The 19,393-nt window shown below is 43.3% G+C and overlaps 1 protein-coding gene across 4 annotated transcripts in view; it reads right to left on the bottom strand.

Moving 5' to 3' along the window:
- Cep78 (centrosomal protein 78) overlaps nt 1-19,393 on the bottom strand; it is a 59,776-nt gene that overhangs the window by 18,658 nt on the left and 21,725 nt on the right. For 2 of the 4 annotated variants that reach the window (XR_008222945.1, XM_052761313.1), the window contains exons 12-15: nt 12,917-12,994; nt 11,008-11,174; nt 9,746-9,914; nt 5,160-5,188 (exon numbers count right to left, since the gene is read on the bottom strand). Coding sequence is in view for 3 of the 4 variants with exons in the window: in XM_052761313.1 (XP_052617273.1) it covers nt 5,160-5,188; nt 9,746-9,914; nt 11,008-11,174; nt 12,917-12,994 (443 nt within the window). In the remaining variant the exon portion in view is untranslated. Of the gene's footprint in view, nt 1-5,159; nt 5,189-7,934; nt 8,541-9,275; nt 9,324-9,745; nt 9,915-11,007; nt 11,175-12,916; nt 12,995-19,393 lie in introns of those variants that run through there. The other 2 variants (XM_052761311.1, XM_052761312.1) reach the window with 2 other exon arrangements.

Raw genomic sequence — 19,393 nt, 5'->3', positions numbered from 1 at the left:
GATCTCCCGCTCCCCCAAGCTCTCTTTCCCTCAACCCTCGCCTTTCATTACCGCCACTCATGTCCAGGCTGTTCATGTAGATCTCATTCCATTTCTCTGTCATTGGGTGATCCCTGTGTCTTTCTTGGGGTCCTGTTTTCCAGGTAGCCTCCCTGGTGATGTGAGTAGCAGACAAGTCATCCTTGTTTCATGTCTAGTATCCTGCTATGAGTGAGTACATACCATGTTTGTCTTTCTGAGTCTGGGTTACCTCACTCAGGATGATTTTTTCTAGATCCATCCATTTGTCTGTAAACCTCATGATGCCATTGTTTTTCTCTGCTGAGTAGTATTCCATTGTGTATATGTACCACATTTTGTTTATCCATTCTTCAGTTGAAGGGCATCTGGGTTGTTTCCATGTTCTGGCTATTACAAACAATGCTGATATGAACATAACTGAACAAGTGCTCTTATGGTGTGGTTGAGCATTTCTTGGGTATATGCCCAAGAGTGGTATAGCTGGATCTTGGGGGAGATTGATTCCCAATTTTCTAAGAAAGCGCCATATTGATTTCCAAAGTAGTTGTACAAGCTTGCATTCCCACCAGCAGTGGACCAATGGCTGAGGGGTCCCCACTGGATCAGGCCCTCTGAATGGATGAGACAGTTGATTGGCTTGATCTGTTTGGGAGGCATCCAGGCAGTGGGACTGGGTCCTGTGCTCATTGCATGAGTTGCTGTTTGAAACCTGGGGCCTATGCAGGATTGTTTGGCTCGGCCTGGGAGGAGGGGACTAGACCTACCTGGACTGAGTCTACCAGGTTGACCTCAGTCTGTGGGGAAGGCTTTGCCCTGGAGGAGATGGGAATGGGGGGGGGGGGGGGGTTGGGGGGAAGGTGAGGGGGACGGGAGGGGGGAGAACAAGGGAATCCGTGGCTGATATGTAGAACTGAATTGTATTGCAAAATAAATTAATAAAAAAAAAAAAAGAAATAATCAAAGTCAAAGCAGAGTTAATGAAATAGAAACAAAGAAAACAATACAAAGAATCAATAAATCTAAGAGCTGGTTCTTTGAGAAGATAAACAAAACAACAGACCCTTGGCTCAAGTAACCAAGAGAAAGAAAGGGAGAACCAAAATTAACAGAATCAGAAATGAGCAACGAAACATTACAACTATTCCTAAAGAAATTCAGAATAAGGGAATATTCTTAACGACTGTATTCCATTAAGTTGGAAAACTTAAAAGAAACAGATGAATTTCTAGAGCCATCCAAATCACCAAAGTTAAATCAAGAAGAGATCAACAACCTCAGTAAACTCGTAACATCCGAGGAGATCGAAACAGTAATAAAAACAATTCTGACTGAAAAAAGCCCAGACCCAGATGGATTCACAGCAAAATCCTAGACTTTGAAAAAAGGTCTATAGCCAAACCTTAAACTATTAAAAAGCAAACAACCACAAACACAAGGAGCACCCAAACTCATTCTATAAAGCCAGTATCACTCCAACACCAAACCAAAAAAACCTACAGATGCAATAAAACACCAGCAAACCAAATACAGACACATATCAAGACCATCCGCCATGATCACGATGGCTTTATGAAGGATGTTTCAACATATGGAAGTCAGTAAATGTAATAAATCATATAAATGGACTTGAATATCATACGATCATCTCAACAGATGCAGAAAAAAACTGACAAAATCCAATGTTCTTTCATGATGAAAAGTCCTAGAGGGAATAGGATTGGAGGGACTAGACCCTGACGTAATAAAGGCTGTATATGACAACCCACGGCCAGCATCTCTCTAAATGAAGAAAAACTCAAAGCTATCCCATTAAAATCAGGAGCGAGACGGGGCTGCGCACCGCCCCCACTTTTTCAGCACACTGCTGGAAGCACTGACTGGAGCAGGAAGGCAAGAGAAGGAAATTAAAGGGAGACAAAGAGGGACCGAGGTCAGATTATCCCTAATTACAGACAGGATTTCCCATGTCAAAGTCTCCGGGTGGACAGGCCTTTTGTGTGCTTTCACTGTATGGCATGGGAAGAAGTCACCTACAGGACTTCTAAATTCATTTTAATCTATTTTTTATTAGTTTAAAAAGGATTAGTTTTTATTGTGGGTTTTTTTTTCCCCAACAAAATTTGCTTTTTAGGACCTTCGTATCTTATAAATACCTTTTCTTTGCCTTCTATCAATCACTTTTACAAGGTTCCATGGGTTTTCCAAAAGAATAGGCCTAGTGTTACGATGGATAAAAAGCATCTAGGTTAGATGACACCGTCTTCCTCTTGCCTTCTTGGATTTTGAAGGTTGTTTTTTCCCCTCCCGCCTCAGCTCCCAGCACTGGGACTGCAGGCATGCTCGGCCATCCCAACACCTCTTCCTTATCTTGACCAAGTGAAAGTTCAGAGGGATCTGACTCTAAGTTTTTAAATTGTTATATAGTAAAACTTGTTTCTGTGGTATAGAGTTCTCCACATTTTAACACATGTTAGTGGATCCATGCTACCAGCAGCCTCAATCAGACTATAGAACAATTCACTGCCAGTGTCCCTCCCCAACAAAAACCAGGGTCTCTCCTTTGAGACGCCCAGACCCATGTCTCCCTTTCTTCTGAATGCCTTTCTCATAGCCCTCGCACTTAAAATCTGTGTCGAAAATCTCTTCACAGATATGCACCCAAGCACACACAATATATTAAGAAATGTAATGAAAGTATTTTTTAAAGTAAGGGGACAAGATGGCTAAGTAGGTTAAGGCACTTGCTGCCAATCCTGGTTCCCTGGAACTCCCATGTCGGAGGAGAGAACCAACTTCCAGTTGTCCTCCGACCTCCACACTTGTGCCATGGCACACAGACACCCATACATAAGATAAATGTAATAATTAAAAAGTAACAGAGTTCAACTTGCTTCAAAAATCAACAGTCCCCCCAAACAAAACATCAAAGCCCTCCTTTGCATAGATAGCATGGGCACTTTAAGGCAGGCAGCTTAAGTCCGCTAAGCTGGGACCACCTCGGTTTGGGGTTTGGGTTGTGCACACAGCACTCTATTAATGACGCATGCAGGAGCCTGGGCGCCTGACCCGAATGCACGGTCCACACATACCCATCCCTGGGTAAGGTGCCCAGAACCTGTCAGCAACAGTTGTTTCTGCCACGAGCAGCACACCCACCCACTCCAAACACTGGAGTTTCTCCTCTCCTTAATGCCAACAAAGCTGGCACACTTTCAAGAGCTGGTTTACTTATTTTAAGATCTATTTTTATGAGTGTTTTGTCTGCCTGTATATCTGTGCACCACATACATGAAGTATCCCCAGAGGCTGGAAGAGGGGGTCAGAGCCCCTGGAACTGGAGTTATAGAAGGTTGAGCTGTTATGTGGACACTAGGAACTAAATCCAGGTCCCTCTGCAAGAGCTGCAAGTGCTCTAAACTGCTGAGAGAGCATGCCACAGCACACTTGCAGGGGTTCTTTCCTCCCACCAGGTGGGGTCTAGGGCTTGAAGCAGGTCACCAGGGTTGGTGGCAAGTGCCTTTACTCACCGAGCCATCTCACCAGCCCAGTCTTGGACAGTTCCAATTCAAACTTATTCCCAATCAATCCTGGTCCAGAATATGAGGGCCAATCCAGCCAGAACTGGGTGTATGCAAAGCTAGGTCTCCAGATGAACTTTGAGGGAGACTCTCTTACTTGCCATCTTATGCCTGTGAATAATTGGAATGTGTGTATATGATTAAAAGCAGATGCATTATGGGAAGGGATATGTGAGTGAACAAAGGATGTCAATCAAAGTAAGAGAATCATCTAAACTATGCTCCTAATAACCAAACTCCTCCCTTTTTAAACCCCACAAAACAAAGCTCATCTTCACCCCCATGACTTCCCTGTAATGTATTTGGACCTGGTCTATGACTTTGCTATTTCACAGGCTTTGTAGGCCTTTATTTGCTTAGTTTTATTCTTGAATGAGAGGCCAAGAACCTGCACACACCCAGCACAGTCTGACCACTGGTAGCACATTTGGCAGAGCTAGCCAAGAGGTAAGAAAACAATTCTTCCCTATCTTAAGGCTGAACTAGCAAGCTTGGCTGGAAACCTCGCCAGTGGCTTTTGGCGGTCTAACCTGAGCTCCTTGACCACAGCAGACAACAGATGTTTTAAAGACGGGAGCAGCCACGCAACATGGTGGAGAGAGGTTCTCATTTCGGGAGGGAGCTTATTTCCTGTGAGAAGAAAAGTCTGGTGTTCCCACCTTTACTGTGTGTCTCTTCCTTTAAACCACCTGCCTGTCTCTTCACACAAGCTTGAGAACTGTTCAAGCAAAATCGCAGCATAAATCATCCTCTTCATGTCCAAATTTCAGCAACAGACACTCCATAATTTAGACACATGTGAAATTAAAGAGAAAGCAGGAGAAATTGAAAAAGGGGGAAAAATTTTAAAAATTAAAAAAATAAAATCTAAGCAGCCCATTAGGTTCTACTTCAAAGAGCAGAAAGAATCCCAAAGGAAGGCGGGGACCTCAGCGCTTAATTTCAGGAAGAGTAAAACCCGGTGGAGTGACTGCAGATCCAGGTAAGACCCAAGGGAGAAGCGGAAGGAAAGGAGAGGGAAAGAGGAGGAGAGAAAACAGGCAAGTGGCTGCAGCTGGGCTTTGCGGGAGCCTCTCCCATCCTGGCCTGTGAATCACAGGGACGACTCAGAAAGACCGACAGAATGCCAGAATCTGGTCCTGGGGGAAAGTGGGTGAATTCCCAACAACGGCTGCATCACCCAAAACAGAGATGGCGAGGAAGCAGAAGATGGACAGTGCCTCCCCTGTTTCTGCTTCTTAAAATGGAACCTAACTTGGGAGGTGGAGGTTGGCCATGAGCTCAATTTCAGCCTGAACAACGCAAGTTCAAAGTCATCTTGGTCTACATAAGACCCCATTTCATGAAAACAAATCAGGCTAAGCAGATGATAGAGATTAGATTCCTAAGGATTTTGAGGCGGCTCACCTACATACACCAGTGGAAATCCTTAGATTAGTAATAAGTCTGAGAAACAGAAAAAATCAGAAAGAAACAGATAAAATATGTAAAAATGATTATATGCTGTTAGAGTGAGCAGACAAGGAGATCAAAGTGGAGAGCTTGAAATTAAGTCCATACCTGAGAATCTCTTCTCGATGATGACAAATCTAAAAAAAAAAAAAAAAGTGTGCTGTGGGTACTGAGAATCAAACCCAGGTCCTCTGGAAGAGCACCAAGTGCTCTTAACCACTGAGCCATCTCTTCTGCCCCTGACAACTTTTTAAAAAAGCTTACACACATGTACACAAAGCCTTACAGTTATTTCAGGGCAGATGAGATGGCTTACCAGGTAAAAGTGTTACTTATGCAAGCCTGGTAACCTATGTTTGCTCCCTGGAATCTATGTAAAGATAGAGGTGAATAGACTCCACAAAGCTGTCCTGACCACCGCCCCCCGACACATACCATGACACTATGTATTGTGTTCCCCAATAAAATTTACCTGAGGATCAGAGGAAAAAGCCAGCCACTATATTAAACATATAAGTTAGGCAAGGTAGCACAAGCCTTTAATCCTATCACTCAGGAGGCAGGGATCTGTCTGGATCTCTGAGTTCAAGGCCACACTGGGAACAGAGCCAGGCATGGTGGTACACATCTTAAATTCCAACACTAGTTAACTATGGAGGTCTAGAGGTCTGTACAGACAGACAGGAAGTGACAGAGCTGGGTAGGAAGAGGAATTGATATAGCTGGACGGAGAGAGCAAATGATATAGGAGAACAGAAAGGCATACAGTGTGGATATACAGGAAGTAGGTAGACTTCTTTGGAGACCGAGGTGTCAGTGAGGTGAGGTTAGCTTGTGGCTTTTCCTATTCCTCTGATCGCTCACGTTTTCACCCCTATATCTGGCTCTGTGTTTTTATTTAATAAGTCCATTTAGCAATTCACCTACACATGGGCACCCCAAAAGAAGACACACACCACCACCACCACCACCACACACAAAGTAAAAGTTTAAATATTTTTTTTAACATTTAAGATTACTCCATTAAAAATTTTAAGCATAGAAAACAAAAGAGGCTAGGTGTGGTGGCTCATGCCTGTACCCCTAACTTTCAAAAGGCAGAGGAGACCTGCTGTAAAGTCAAGGGGAGCCAGCGATGCACACTGAGAGTTTCACAACGCAAATGAGGAAGCTAGGCAGAAGGCTCAGAAGTTAAAAGCTCTTGCTCTCACAGAGGTCCAGCACCCAGATGGTGGCTCACAACCATTCACAACTCCAGGGTCAGTGGACCAACCACCTTCTTCTGACCTCCGTGGGCATCAGGCATAAATATATGCATGCAGATAAAACATTCAAACACATAAAATAAATACATCTAAAATCTCTTTTCTCAACAAACAAACAAAACTGAAAAGCAAAACCAAATTACAGGTGTGCTGATATATTTATAATTCCAGGAGGGTGAGGAGTAGGAGAGGAAAGGGCTGTGTAAGATACAGCTCAATGACAGTGACATCTACTGTGTACAAGGCCCTGGCTTCATTCCATAGTACCCTTGTACACACACACACATACACACCACACTAAAATAACACAACAATGAAACAACAAAAAATTCCAATTAACGAACAACAGCAGCAACAACAAAAACACTGGGCATAGTAGCACACGCTTTTAAAACCAGCCCCAGGGTTAAAGAAAAGTAGGGAAAACTCACCTGCACTTCCATAGCAAAGCTAACGATCTAAAATGTAAACCTTGACATTTGGGGCTGCGGTTCAATCCTGAAATCCCTAGTACCACAAAGCTAAAGATAAAACTGAAACTCATACACGTAATTCCAGTTTTCTGCTCCCTTCCCCTCCCCCCCAGGCATCGCAGACTGTAAGAGCCTCTGTGGTCTTCCTGGCCTCTGCCTGTATGACTCCAGTGAGCGAATGCATATGTCTACAGTTGGTTCTGTACCCGAGTATGCTGCTCCCCATCTTAGGTGTCTCCTCACTTCATGTCCTTAGTCACCAGAATCTACCCAGTTGGCTAAGATTTTACGAAGGATGTGAGGTGATCATTTTTAGATGAAGATACAACCTTTGTTCTTTTTAGATGGCCTCCATCCTCCACAACTAATTTATTGGCATTGCCACTATGGAACAGAACACTGTATTAAGACATCTGCTTGTGTCTCCCCTTCTGCTGAAGGGCTACAGTTTTTCCCATCCCTGTGACACTCAGTCCATGATTAATGAACTCACAGCCTCCTTAACAATCAGGCAGGGCTGTCTACAAGAGAGCCTAAGGCCGGGCTTTTCTCACATCTCAACTCCAGCTCAGTCTAGCTGGAGGAAAGGATTTATCTGTGTTTTACCAGGCAGGGATAATTAGCCTAGAAGTAAGTTCATGCTCCTCCACCCTCTGCCCAGATGCAGTAAGGGACAGATGTGCCTCTGATGGCCCTGCTCTTGCACTAGCTTTTCTTTGGCATCTTCCTTGAGCTATCTTGTTCCTAAGTGGGAAACAGGATAATTACATGATTTAGAACACTGGATCCAGTCCAAGTTTCACCTGTACCACCTATTTCTAAGCTGTTACAACCTTGGGCCGTTCATATACTGTTTCCTCAAATTAATTTATAAATGGCCTAGTAAACCCTTACTAAAGCTGTTGCATACTTAACCATAGTTAAGGGCCTAGAAAGATGTCAGATGCACTGGCTGGGAATTAGGATATGCCAAGCAGATTCCGGCCAGGTGACTCCTCCTCCTCCTCCACTTGACCAAATGTTGCAGCCATTGAGTTCTCCCCACCCCTACTCTTACTGTTTTTTCTCCTCCACACAGTAGCAGGACCAGAAAGTGACTTGTAAAGTGTTTCCAGCTCTGTATTTTAAGATATCACACACCATAATAAAAACATAAGAAAATTTATTAAAATTTGAAGGCAAAATCATAATTTCAAAGGTTAGACCTATGTCAGGTGTGCTGATGAATGGATGTTTTCCTGGCATTCAAAATCAGACCCAAGAGTATCACTTTCAGAATGTTCTAGAGGATTGGGTTTACTTTTGATTGTCTTGGATGAGACAGTCATTATTCTGTTTTCTTTCTTGACAGAAATGTGGTTTTTCAAAGATTCACTTTTAATTGGCTCATTAAGCAAAGACCTTTTGTCCCCGATTCCTTTGCTTTTTGAGTTCACGGGAGAGTCAGGGTCGGAAAGGGGGTCTTTCCCGGAGTGTTTCTCAGAGGAGAGCTTTCTGGAGTATTCGTTCGTCAAGCTCCCTTTCTCTGAAGATCTGCTGTGTTTGGAAGACACCATTTCTTCCCTTTGACTCCCACTTCCAGAAACGCCATCTGCTGAAGGAGAGGCTGTTCTAGCAGTGAGTCCTGCTGCAGACCCCTCCTGCTGCTCAGGGTTGGCTCTGGAAGCTACCAATGCTGCTGGTGCAGAAACGGGAACTTGGAAGGTGTCGAGAGGCAAAGGAATCCTAGCATCACTTCTAATCTTCTGAAACTACAAGGAAAACAAGGCTTCAGTGAACAAAGCCGGCCACAAAAGAGCTCAAAACTTCACCGAAACTGATTCTTTCACATTTACTTTCAGTGTCTTTAGTTAGGGCTGTATATGTGTAATGTGTACATGACTGCAGAGGCCAGAGGAGGGCACAGGATCCCCTGGAGCTATAGCTACAGGTGGTTGTGAGCCACCCAACATGGGTGCCAGCGACTCTACTCAAGTCCTGTGGAAGAACAGCAGCTCTCGTATGTAAGCCAGGCCAACTCTCCGGCCCTGTAATTGTGATCTTAGTAAGCAGCCAGTTCACCTCTCAGAAGACTTTATGGTCATTCACTTTCCTAATTATGCAATGCCATGTGACTGGCAACTCCTCTAAATTTAGTTATATGTATATCTAAAGTTAGCTGTACAGTATTTCTACAATTTTGTGTTTTATATGATTGTCTTCCATTTTTCACATTACAAAACAAAGTAAAACCATTTCTGAGGAACCTAGTCCCTAGCCTCTCTGCTTATGTGAGAAGTATCCCATGTGTGATATGACCGAGTTCTCAAGCCAGCAGCTCCTCAGACAGTCTTAGATTGTCTGCTGGGAGATGAGCCCTTGGTGAGCCTCGGGGGGTTCTGTGACAGGCAGCCCACCTCATCCACTAAGCGGGCGACTATGAGGTACTGCTTGCTAAGTCTGTCTAGATTACTTGGCTTACAAGCTCTCTGCATCAGTCCTGGTACCTTCATCAGTGTCCCTTCATTGTAAGCTGACTGCATACAGATAGAGACCTAGACGGGACATGAATACAACAGACATTTACAAAACTTTCAATTCCCATTGTCTCTTTACTCTTTCATTTCTTTCTTTATTGAAGATAATTTTTAAGTATAAATTATCAAAAACCTTCCAGTTTTGTCTTTTTTTCTTCTTTTTTTGAGATAAGGTCTCATTTTATAGCCTTGACTGGTCTGAACTCCCTACGAAGACCCAGGCTGGCCTTAAACGCAGAGACACCTGCCTGTCCCTGCCTCCCAAGGGCTGGGATGAAAAGCATGCGCCACCATACCTGGCCCCGTTTTCTTATTGATAACGATGCAGTTTCAGGAAATGGGCACAAACTTTACTCTGCCAGAGACAGACTAACACTACTTTCCCTGACCTGCGGAACTCTTGCTAGTGACTTGCACCAAGGTCTCTCGGGTCCACTTACTTGGATGTTCTGCATCTGTCCTACAGCAGTCTGCTTCGGATCCAGCTTTTCTTCCTCGAGGGCTCTCTGTTCTTCCACAGGTGCACTAACAGTGGAATTCATCTGAGGGCGACCTAGCAAGTGGAAATCTGACTGATCTATACCAGCCATAGTGGCAAGCTGCCCAAGCCTGGAGAGAGGAAGAAAGGAGGAAAAGGCAATCACTTGGCAACAACTTAAATTCACCCACACCTACAAGCATTAAATACATGTATAAATGAACACCAAGATTTAAAATCTGAGAAGCCAAGAGCCTACGTCAGACAACAGCCCCATGCCACCGCTGCCTCAGACTCATGCTGAGACCACTGGGTCAGATCATCCAACCGCTGCCTCGGACTCATGCTGAGACCACTGGGTCAGATCATCCAATCCTTCCAGCGCCCCTATTCACCTCAATGATTCATTAAATAATAGCAACCATCACTCCATCATTTTAAATACTGTTTCAACAGCTTCAGCCTCTACCATCTCCATGTATCTGACTCTCTTTTCTTCGCTTCACTCTTTTCTAACATCAGCCTATCCCCTAAAACACTGCTCCATCCACTACCTTCAGCTCTCCCTTTTACTATCTTTTCAATTTGATTTTGAGATTCATGAAGAACAAGCTGAACTCAAAATTTCTATGCTGTTAAGGGTTACTTTGAACTCCTGATCCCCCACCCTCCACCACCAGGTGCTGAACCTCAGGTGTGCGTCATACCTGACTAACATCTTCTTTTGACCCTACTATTCTCAGGTGAGAACTCTGACCTATTCCTGTGTCTCCAGCACCCTGGAGATTAACTACCGTCCTAAGGCCTAGGGACAAGAAGAACCCGGCTCCAACTTATTTAACAAGCAAAATGAATAAAAGGCAAGAAAGCTCCTATTATTTTAAATATTTTCAATAAAAATCCTTCACTTAGTCTTTCTTTTTTGTAACACATCAAGGAGTATATTACAGCAGATAAAGCTGTACACAATTCAAATGCCCAAAGACATTAATTTAGTCTCCACCAAGATAAATTACGCTTTATTACCTTTTAATGATGAGTTTTCTAATGAGATAGGTTTACCATTTTGCATTTCTTTTAAAAGGCATTCTCCATTAAAAAACAAATCAAACTTATTGTTGATAATCACATATTAATACATCTCATGGAAGCTAAGAAGTGTTGAGTTCCTCAGCAAGCTACAATAAAGCCACTGAAGAAAGAATGCCCACCCTACAGATATACCCAGCATCTTTAAGGAGGTCCAGGAAAGCGTGAAACTTCTGAAAAGAATTCTCAATGCTGCCCAAGACGCCTTCATCGTCCAGGATCATGTTTGTTAACGACTGTGCATGAAGGGCTTCAGACAAGGAGAAATTTATGTTTCTTAGCTGAGCATTTTCATGTTCCAGCTACAAAACAAGGTTGAGAATGCACAGTGTAATTTCAATCTAAAGAAAACTTTTCAACACCTAAACTAAAATATTTAAAAATGTAACTAATTTATAATTAATCTAACCCTCAATCAATGAAGAGAATAATCATGACACATAATAATCTTCCACCTGGAGACATTTGTTGAAATTTCCTATATAACAAGTAGATAAAAATAGTTACTGTCTTACTAATGATTTTCCACACATCATATCCCTAACTGTTTAAATTCATACTGAATCATTGTGTATCAGAGAATCAGCTACCTAAGGTTCACTTTTTATTAGAAAATACAACAGCAGACCAAATAAAATTATGATCCTGCTATAATTAGTCCATTATGGATTAATTTTAACAAGCTGTGGTGGTTTGAAAGAAAATGGCCCCTATAGAGAGTGGTACTATTAGGAGGTGTGGCCTTGTTGGAGGAAGTGTGTCGCTGTGGGGCGGGCTTTGAGGTCTCCAGGCTCAAGCTACACCAGGTGTCACAGTTGCTTCCCGTTGCCTGGAGAATCACAATGTAGACCTCTCAGTTCCTTCTCCAGCACCATGTCTTCCTCCACACCGCCATGCTTCCCACCATGATGATAATGGACTAAACCTCTGAAACTGTAAGCCAGCCCCAATTAAACGCTTTCCTTATAAGAGTTGCCGTGGTCATGGTGTCTCTTCACAGCAATAGAAACTAAGACACAAGCCAAACAATTTTTCTACATGTATGTCTATGTGTTCACACATGGGCGTGTGCATGGGCCACAATAGACATGTGGAAGTCAAGAGGACAACTCTTGAGAGTCAGTTCTCTCCTCCCATCATGTAGGTTGCTGGGCTTGGCAGCAAGTGCCTTTACCCACTGAGCCATCTTGCCGGCCCCCAGGTATATTTATTGTGTTTATGTTAAAGTCTTTAACTGCACAGCTACACTCTCCACTTTCTTGAGCAATTCTCTGTGGCTTCTTGCTCTCTTCATCTGTTCATGTAACACTACATCAAATCTAACCCTGGCATTTCTCAGAAAGGCAAAATGTTCTCGATGTATTTTTGCCTTCTATAATGCAGTGCTTAATACTTAATGAATGAACACACATGTCTTTAAATACAATACACACATTTTGAAGAGTCTTCCTTACATTCACTTTGTAGAGAAAACTACTTGTAAAACTTGTTAGTTTAATGCAAATTAGTTTAACTGTGTAGTTCAGTGCTCACGGTATAGACTTTTATCTCCCAAGGCACACTTAGGAGCTTTTCATTATCTTAGACTTCTAATTTTGTCTTTTAAAAGAAACCAACAACTAACCAAGTCTGGCCAGGTATAACCCCCTAGCCTTAGCCTTCCAAGTACCAGCCCTATAGCCATGTACCACAATGCCCATCCTCTTGAGACCATCCTTTTTAGATCATTTGCTTTCCTAATTCACTGTAAGAAGACAGCCTTACCAACACTTTTGTTATACACACAGTATAAGCCTAATGAATACATTTCATATGTGGCAGTCAAAAGCCTGGGGGGAGGGGCAAGCTACTTCTTACATTTTTTAAAATACACTTTTTGGAATATAATCACATAGCACTAAATGGATGTAAGGTTAAAATGATGCGACTCAGCTCCCAAATGCCTTATCATTTTGAAGTATTTTAAAGTTTATTAAGTATAGAACTTGAAACCAAAACAAAGCCAACAAATAACTCTGAAAATAGGAGAAAAAGACTTACTTACCTCACTGACTCGCTTGTCAGCCTTAAGCCGGCTCACCCTTTCCTCCTTTAACTGCACTAGGCATTCCTCCAGTTTCTCCTAGTAGGAAGAAATGGAGCAGACATGGCAGTTAAGGTAAACGCTGATCCCTCAACACTCCCAGCTGCATAGTCCACAAAGAACTCAGGGGCAGACCCAGAAGTAACCTCGGACTGCAGGATGACATATGTCCCTACTTGTACACACACCAGCTAGTGCAGTTAATTATTAAAATGTATCAAATTAGCACATTACAGATTCACTTAAATCCCACTCAACTTGAGCTGCAGTGCTTACCATAAAAAGCACAGGCATATAACAAGAGTTAGTGAACCACCAGTAAGAAATTAAAGCCATGAAGGGGAATTTTTTCTTACTTACGGGTTTCTGAGTTCCTCATAATAGAAAACTCAATAGCATTCTTTTTTTATTTATTTTTTGTTTTTCAAGACAGAGTTTCTCTGTGTAGCTCTGGCTGTTCTGGAACTCACTATGTAGACCAGACTGGCCTCACAGAGATCCACCTACCTCTGCCTCCCCAGTACTGGGATTAAAGGCATGCGCCACCACCACCTGGCTCTATAACATTCTTTTTTTTTTTTTTTTTTTTGGAGCTGAGGATCGAACCCAGGGCCTTGCGCTTGCTAGGCAAGCACTCTACCACTGAGCTAAATCCCCAACCCCTAACATTCTTAACATAACTGAATCTTGTAACTGCAACAAAAACCCATACTTCAAATGTAAACACTTTTAAAGCACTTTATTGTAAGCCAAGCATTATTCTGTTTTCTAGGTATTAAATAACTTAAGCATCAGCAACCTTCAAGACAAGAAGGAGTAACGGCTGAGGCACAGAGAACAGAGTACCACACTGTCTGTCAGCTGTGCAGCTGGCTCTGAATTCAGAGCAGGAGCAGGTAGCAGTCCTCTTCCCACAAGGGCTGACCTTACTCTTTACCAAAATCAGAAAAACGAGCTCATCATTTCAGGAACTGAGACTCTATGGTTCTTGATAATGCAGGTGTGACTGTGGTGGATAAAATCCTGAAACAGATCCTAAGATTCCCTACTGCTGGAGTAGCTCCCTAATGCCAACACTAATGCAGGAGCTGCTGTGAGGGACTATGATTAAGGCCCTCACAGCAAGTGACCTTAGGATGGGGGGGGGGGGGAATGACATCATTAGGGAACCATTTAAAAGGTATCAGGCTCTTCATGAGAAAGATTTTTAGTACAAAAGGAGTTAAGACACCAGAGATTGTATTCTCCTTACAATCTCTGAAGAGGAGATGTCCCATAGAAGATGAAGGGTCCACTGCCTGAGAAGCAGCAGGGAAATAGGCCCCAAAGAGTCGAATTACGCCAATACCAGCATGCCTGGAAGAGGATTCCTTGCCAGTCCTGCCAGATGGTTAACAGTCTGGCCCACATTGTGGTTTCGGTTTTGTGACCTGTCTGGACTTCTACTTTAGAAGTGTGAGCTTTCAAATGGGTGATATATTAAATCATCAAATTTGTAGCAACAAATTACTCAGCTTCTAGGCTTAGGAATAAAATAGGTTTAACTACTATTGTCATAAACTACTATATTTTAGTACTTGGTTGTATAATATAAACAAAATGCGTATTTATTAAAACATAACAGTATATTTTATTTAGTTAGTTCTTTTGAGACATGGTCTCACTATATAGGCCAGGGTGGCCTTACTCATGGATCCCCCAGTCTTAGCCTCACAAGTACTGTGATTACAGGTATATACCCCATACGTGGCTTTATATTTATATGTGTGAATACGCACACATGAACGTACACACGTGTGTGAGAATGCATGAAGAGGCCAGAGGTTGATGTTGGGAACTGCCCTTCATTGCTCTACTGTATTCCTTGTGGCAGGTTTCTTAATAAAATGTGGAGCTCACAAACACAGGTAGTCTTGCCCGTCAGCTTGCTCTGGGGAGTCCATCTCTACATTCCAAGGCTGGAATTACAGCTGGGCCACCACACACACCTGGCATTTATGTGGTTTCTGGGACCCAAACTCCAGTCCTTAAGCTTCCTGGCAGGTGCTTTAAACACCAAGCCCTCTCTCCAGTCAGTGGGTTTATATTTTAGAGGCTTCTGAACATTTACTTAAACACAGAATTTTAACTTAAAAGTTTAGTTTGGACCACTGAGATGGCTCAGTAGCTAAATTTCTAGGACCCACGTGGCAGCTCACAACTGTAACTCCAGTTCCAGGGGATCTGATGCCCTTTTCTGGCCTTGTTGGGTACTAGACATACATGTGGCACACATATACACATGAATGCAAAACATTCATACACATAAAATAAAAAAAACTTAAGTAATGTTACATTTTTAAGGAAAACAGAGATATAAAATATGAGTGTGGGCACACAGCTGTTTTCCTTTCAACAAATTGTTTTAAGATAGTTCCTCAATGGAAAATTGAGTACTTTTACATTCAGATTATAAATTCTGAATACTACTAAATGCTTTAATAATGTCAAAATCATTTTCTCCTTAAAGACTGATCTTTTAAAATCTTTTTTTTTTTTTTACCTTTTTAGAGCTTTATTGGGGGGGGGGAAGAGAGACAGAGAGAGAAAGACACAGAAAGAGAGAGAGACAGAGAGACAGAGAGACAGAGACACGGGGGGGGGGGAGTGGGGGTTGGTCGGGGGGAAAGAGCGGAAAGGAGAGGGGACAGTAAAATCTTTTACTATGCATGTGTGCGGAGTGGATTTCTGCATGTGTGTCCAGTGAACGCAGAGGGCAGAAGAGCACACTGGGTCCCCGGGAACTGGCATTAGAGGTGGTTGGGAGCCACCCGACAAGGGTGATAGGAACTGAACTCAAGTCCTCTGTAAGAGCAGGACATGCTCTGAGCTTCTGAGCCCTCTCTCCACAGACAAGACTAACCTTTTCTAAAAAGAAAATGTTCAGTCCATTTTATGGCATGCTGTGTGTGTGTGTGTGTGTGTGTGTGTGTGTGTGTGTGTGTGTGTGTGTGTGTGTGTTTGTGTGTGTATGTGTGTGTGTGAGAGAGAGAGAGAGAGACAGACAGACAGACAGACAGACAGACAAACATGTGCCACAGTGCATACATGGAGGTCAGAAACAACTTCCCTTCCACCATGAGGTTCCTGGGACTAAACAAAGGTCCTGAGGCCCAGCAGGAGGCACCTTTGCCTGCTGAGCCATCTCATTAGCACAATCATGCTCTTTACTGTTAAACTAACCAAGCTTTCACGGAAAAGGAGGAAAAGGCTTTGCAAACGCCTCTACTTATGATTCACATAACGGTTTTAACACAGTACTGCTGGAGAAAGGAAACTACACTTTGCCTTTGCTTTGCAAGCCACTGTTGTTACTGGGCCTGCTTACAGGGCACGGATGAGGGGTTAAAGGGCGTGAGAGACTGCGTAACAGCGGCAGCACTGCAGAGCTCCACCCACTCAGCAGCAGTCTCCACATCTCCGTTTCTGACTGGCTCTCCACAGCACAGCCAAGTGCGATGACACGAGACAGCTTCTCCCCCTAGTGGGGGAATCAGACACAAGTCACATTTGTATAAAATGTTCCTTCTCTGGGCACTCTTCCTGAGAGAGTGGCTCACTGTGTAGCTATGTCTGGCCTCTGTGGTGATATTTTTCTTGTGCTCTAATAAATAAAGCTTGCCTGGAGATCAGAGGAAAAAGCCAGCCATTATATTAAACAGAAGTCAGGCAATGGTAGCACACGCCTTTAATCCTATCACTTGGCAGGCAGGGATCTGTCTGGATCTCTGTGAGTTCAAGGCCACACTGGGGAACAGAGCCAGGCATGGTGACACACGCCTTTAATCCCAGCACCAACCATAGAAGTGTGGAGGTCTGTACAGACAGACAGGAAGTGACAGAGATGGGCAGGAAGAGGAAGTGATGTAGCTGGACTGAGAGAGCGAATGAGAGAACAGAACAGAAAGGCATACAGGCGTGGGTAGGTCTCTTTGGAAGCTGCAGAGTTGGTGAGGGGAGGTTAGCTCAGGTTTTCACCCCTGTATCTGGCTCCTTGTTTTTTATTTAATATAACCATTTAGAAATTCGTCTATAGGTCTCAAACTCTCCATCCTCCTGCCTCAGCCTCCTGAGATTTACAGGTGTGCATCAAATAGACATTTTTAAGGCCCTGAAATACTTGTATCCCAACAGCTTTCTGATATTGTCCTAGGATTTGACACTGCTAACATCAACACAGCCTATCACTAAACTATGATACATCACGTCTACTATGACTACTAACTAACTTTCCCATGTAAGCTTCAAGATGTGTGAAGGAGAGAAACGTATTTTATTAAGCATTTATCTTATCACCTGTGCCTAGCACAAAGTAAGCAAGCAATAAATAATGAAGAAGCCTTGGCCACAGAAGATGTGTTTAAGAAAGTAGTTTTTGCCGGGCGGCGGAGGTACACGCCTTTAATCCCAGCACTCAGGAGGCAGAGCCAGGCGGATCTCTGTGAGTTCGAGGCCAGCCTGGTCTACAGAGCAAGATCCAGGACAGGCACCAAAACTACACAGAGAAACCCTGTCTCAAAAGAATATAATTTTCTTCAAATGAACAGGTGGAAACATGCTCTCTTCCTTCAATCTCCATTTCTTTGCTTATTAGTTAGTAAAGTTTGGTTTTTGATTATTTTTTCCTAAAAACGGAAGATTCTTTGGTACAAAGTCCTGGCCCACTAGCTGTAAGTCTGGGTCCTGATTTCCTCATTGATAGACTGGAGATAAACACATGATGAGTAAGTGAATTAACACAGATACAAGCTCAGAAGAGTGCTTGGAATATATAATTGATCAATGCAAAAATGAATAAATATGTGAATCCAATTAAGACAGACAAGCTTATAATCAAACAGTCTGTTCCCACTCACACATTCAGTACTCCAGGGCAGCCACACCTAAGGCAGGATTTTAACCATAAAATACTGATATGCCAAAATGTGCCTAGAACAGAGTCATCAGAGAATACTCACTCACATAATGACCACCTAAGACAACTGCCAGAACCACCCTCAGACCATCAGGGAGCAGCTCCGACTTGGTCACATTTCTAACTGGACAGTGGAGCGGAGTTAGTGCCCTCCAAGCTGCAGGCTGCCCCAGTGCTTACTCCAAGTGATGGCTCCCCATACTGTGATTGGCTCAGTTACGTTTCTCTCCCCGCACCTCCTTCCCCTTGTAGTTAAGTGTGAATCCCTTCTACTCTCTTTAGTATGGGCTTACACGTTTTAGCTGATTCTCAACATGAAGAAATGCTGAGAAGGTCCTCGATACACCTTGAGTAAGAAGCTGTCCGGCTGCAGTTCCTAACCTTGTCTTCCTCAGTGACTAGAGACACTTTTGATACATTATCTCCTGGGCTGGGTCACAGCAGTAGAAAGCTTGCCTATAGCATGCATAAAGTGTGGTCTCTAGCATTTCAAATAAATAGAAGGCAAATACAGAATGACCCCACAAAACCAGCCACCCCCTCTCTTAGACCTGGGGTGAAGGAAACCAACACAACACACTGAAAACGACGTGGAAGGTTTGATGCCCAGGAACTTTTACTTCCCGCTGCATCTTAGTTAGCAGGAAGCCACCCCGGCACTAACTGCAGGCGCTGAATCCCAGGATGAGAAGTGTTCCCGAACGGTCCACACAGGTTCTCTCCCAAGAATCTGTAGTTTTCTAAGTGATTACTTTCGTAATCTCTATACAAGCATTGTGAATTTTTTTTTTTTTTTTTTTTTTTGGTTTTTCGAGACAGGGTTTCTCTGTATAGCTTTGCGCCTTTCCTGGAACTCACTTGGTAGCCCAGACTGGCCTCGAACTCACAGAGATCCGCCTGGCTCTGCCTCCCGAGTGCTGGGATTAAAGGCGTGCGCCACCACCGCCCGGCTGCATTGTGAATTTTAACTTAAGAAAATGAAGTTGTGGCAGTTATCACTGGGGGTAGGACTGAACCTAGGGCACTGTGTGCTTCCCACCAAAGGGGTTTATGATTAAGCTATATCCCCTAGTTGGCTTTAAAATTTTTAAATCAAATACTGATGGCTGCAATCATATACATATAAAAAAATAGGTAATTGCCCTTCAACCATGCAATGACATTTTGAGAAGCAGGCATCTGTGAACTAGAAATCTGGGCCCTTACCACAGCACACCTTGATTTTGGATGTCCTGGCTCTCAGAAATGTGAAAATATAACCTCTGCTGTTTTAAACCATTGAATACAGAAGTAACAAATGGAGAGCCATTTCTAGATTTAGAAGTTCTATGCTGAGGCAGCACCAGTTTTAGGCAGCCACTGTTGGGCTTGTGGTGTGGCTCAGTGGTAGTATGCTGAACAGCATGAGGCTCCGTCCCCTAATTACATGTGAGTGACATAACACACAAGGAAAGCCAAGAGCTTCCTAAAGACGAGGTCTCCCA

Source organism: Peromyscus californicus, unplaced genomic scaffold, assembly GCF_007827085.1.
Source record: "Peromyscus californicus insignis strain IS unplaced genomic scaffold, ASM782708v3 Scaffold_4__1_contigs__length_199733344, whole genome shotgun sequence".
In the NCBI taxonomy this organism is placed as follows: Eukaryota; Metazoa; Chordata; class Mammalia; order Rodentia; family Cricetidae; genus Peromyscus; species Peromyscus californicus.
Note: the sequence above shows the minus strand (reverse complement) of the source record. Positions and strands in the feature narration are given on the sequence as shown.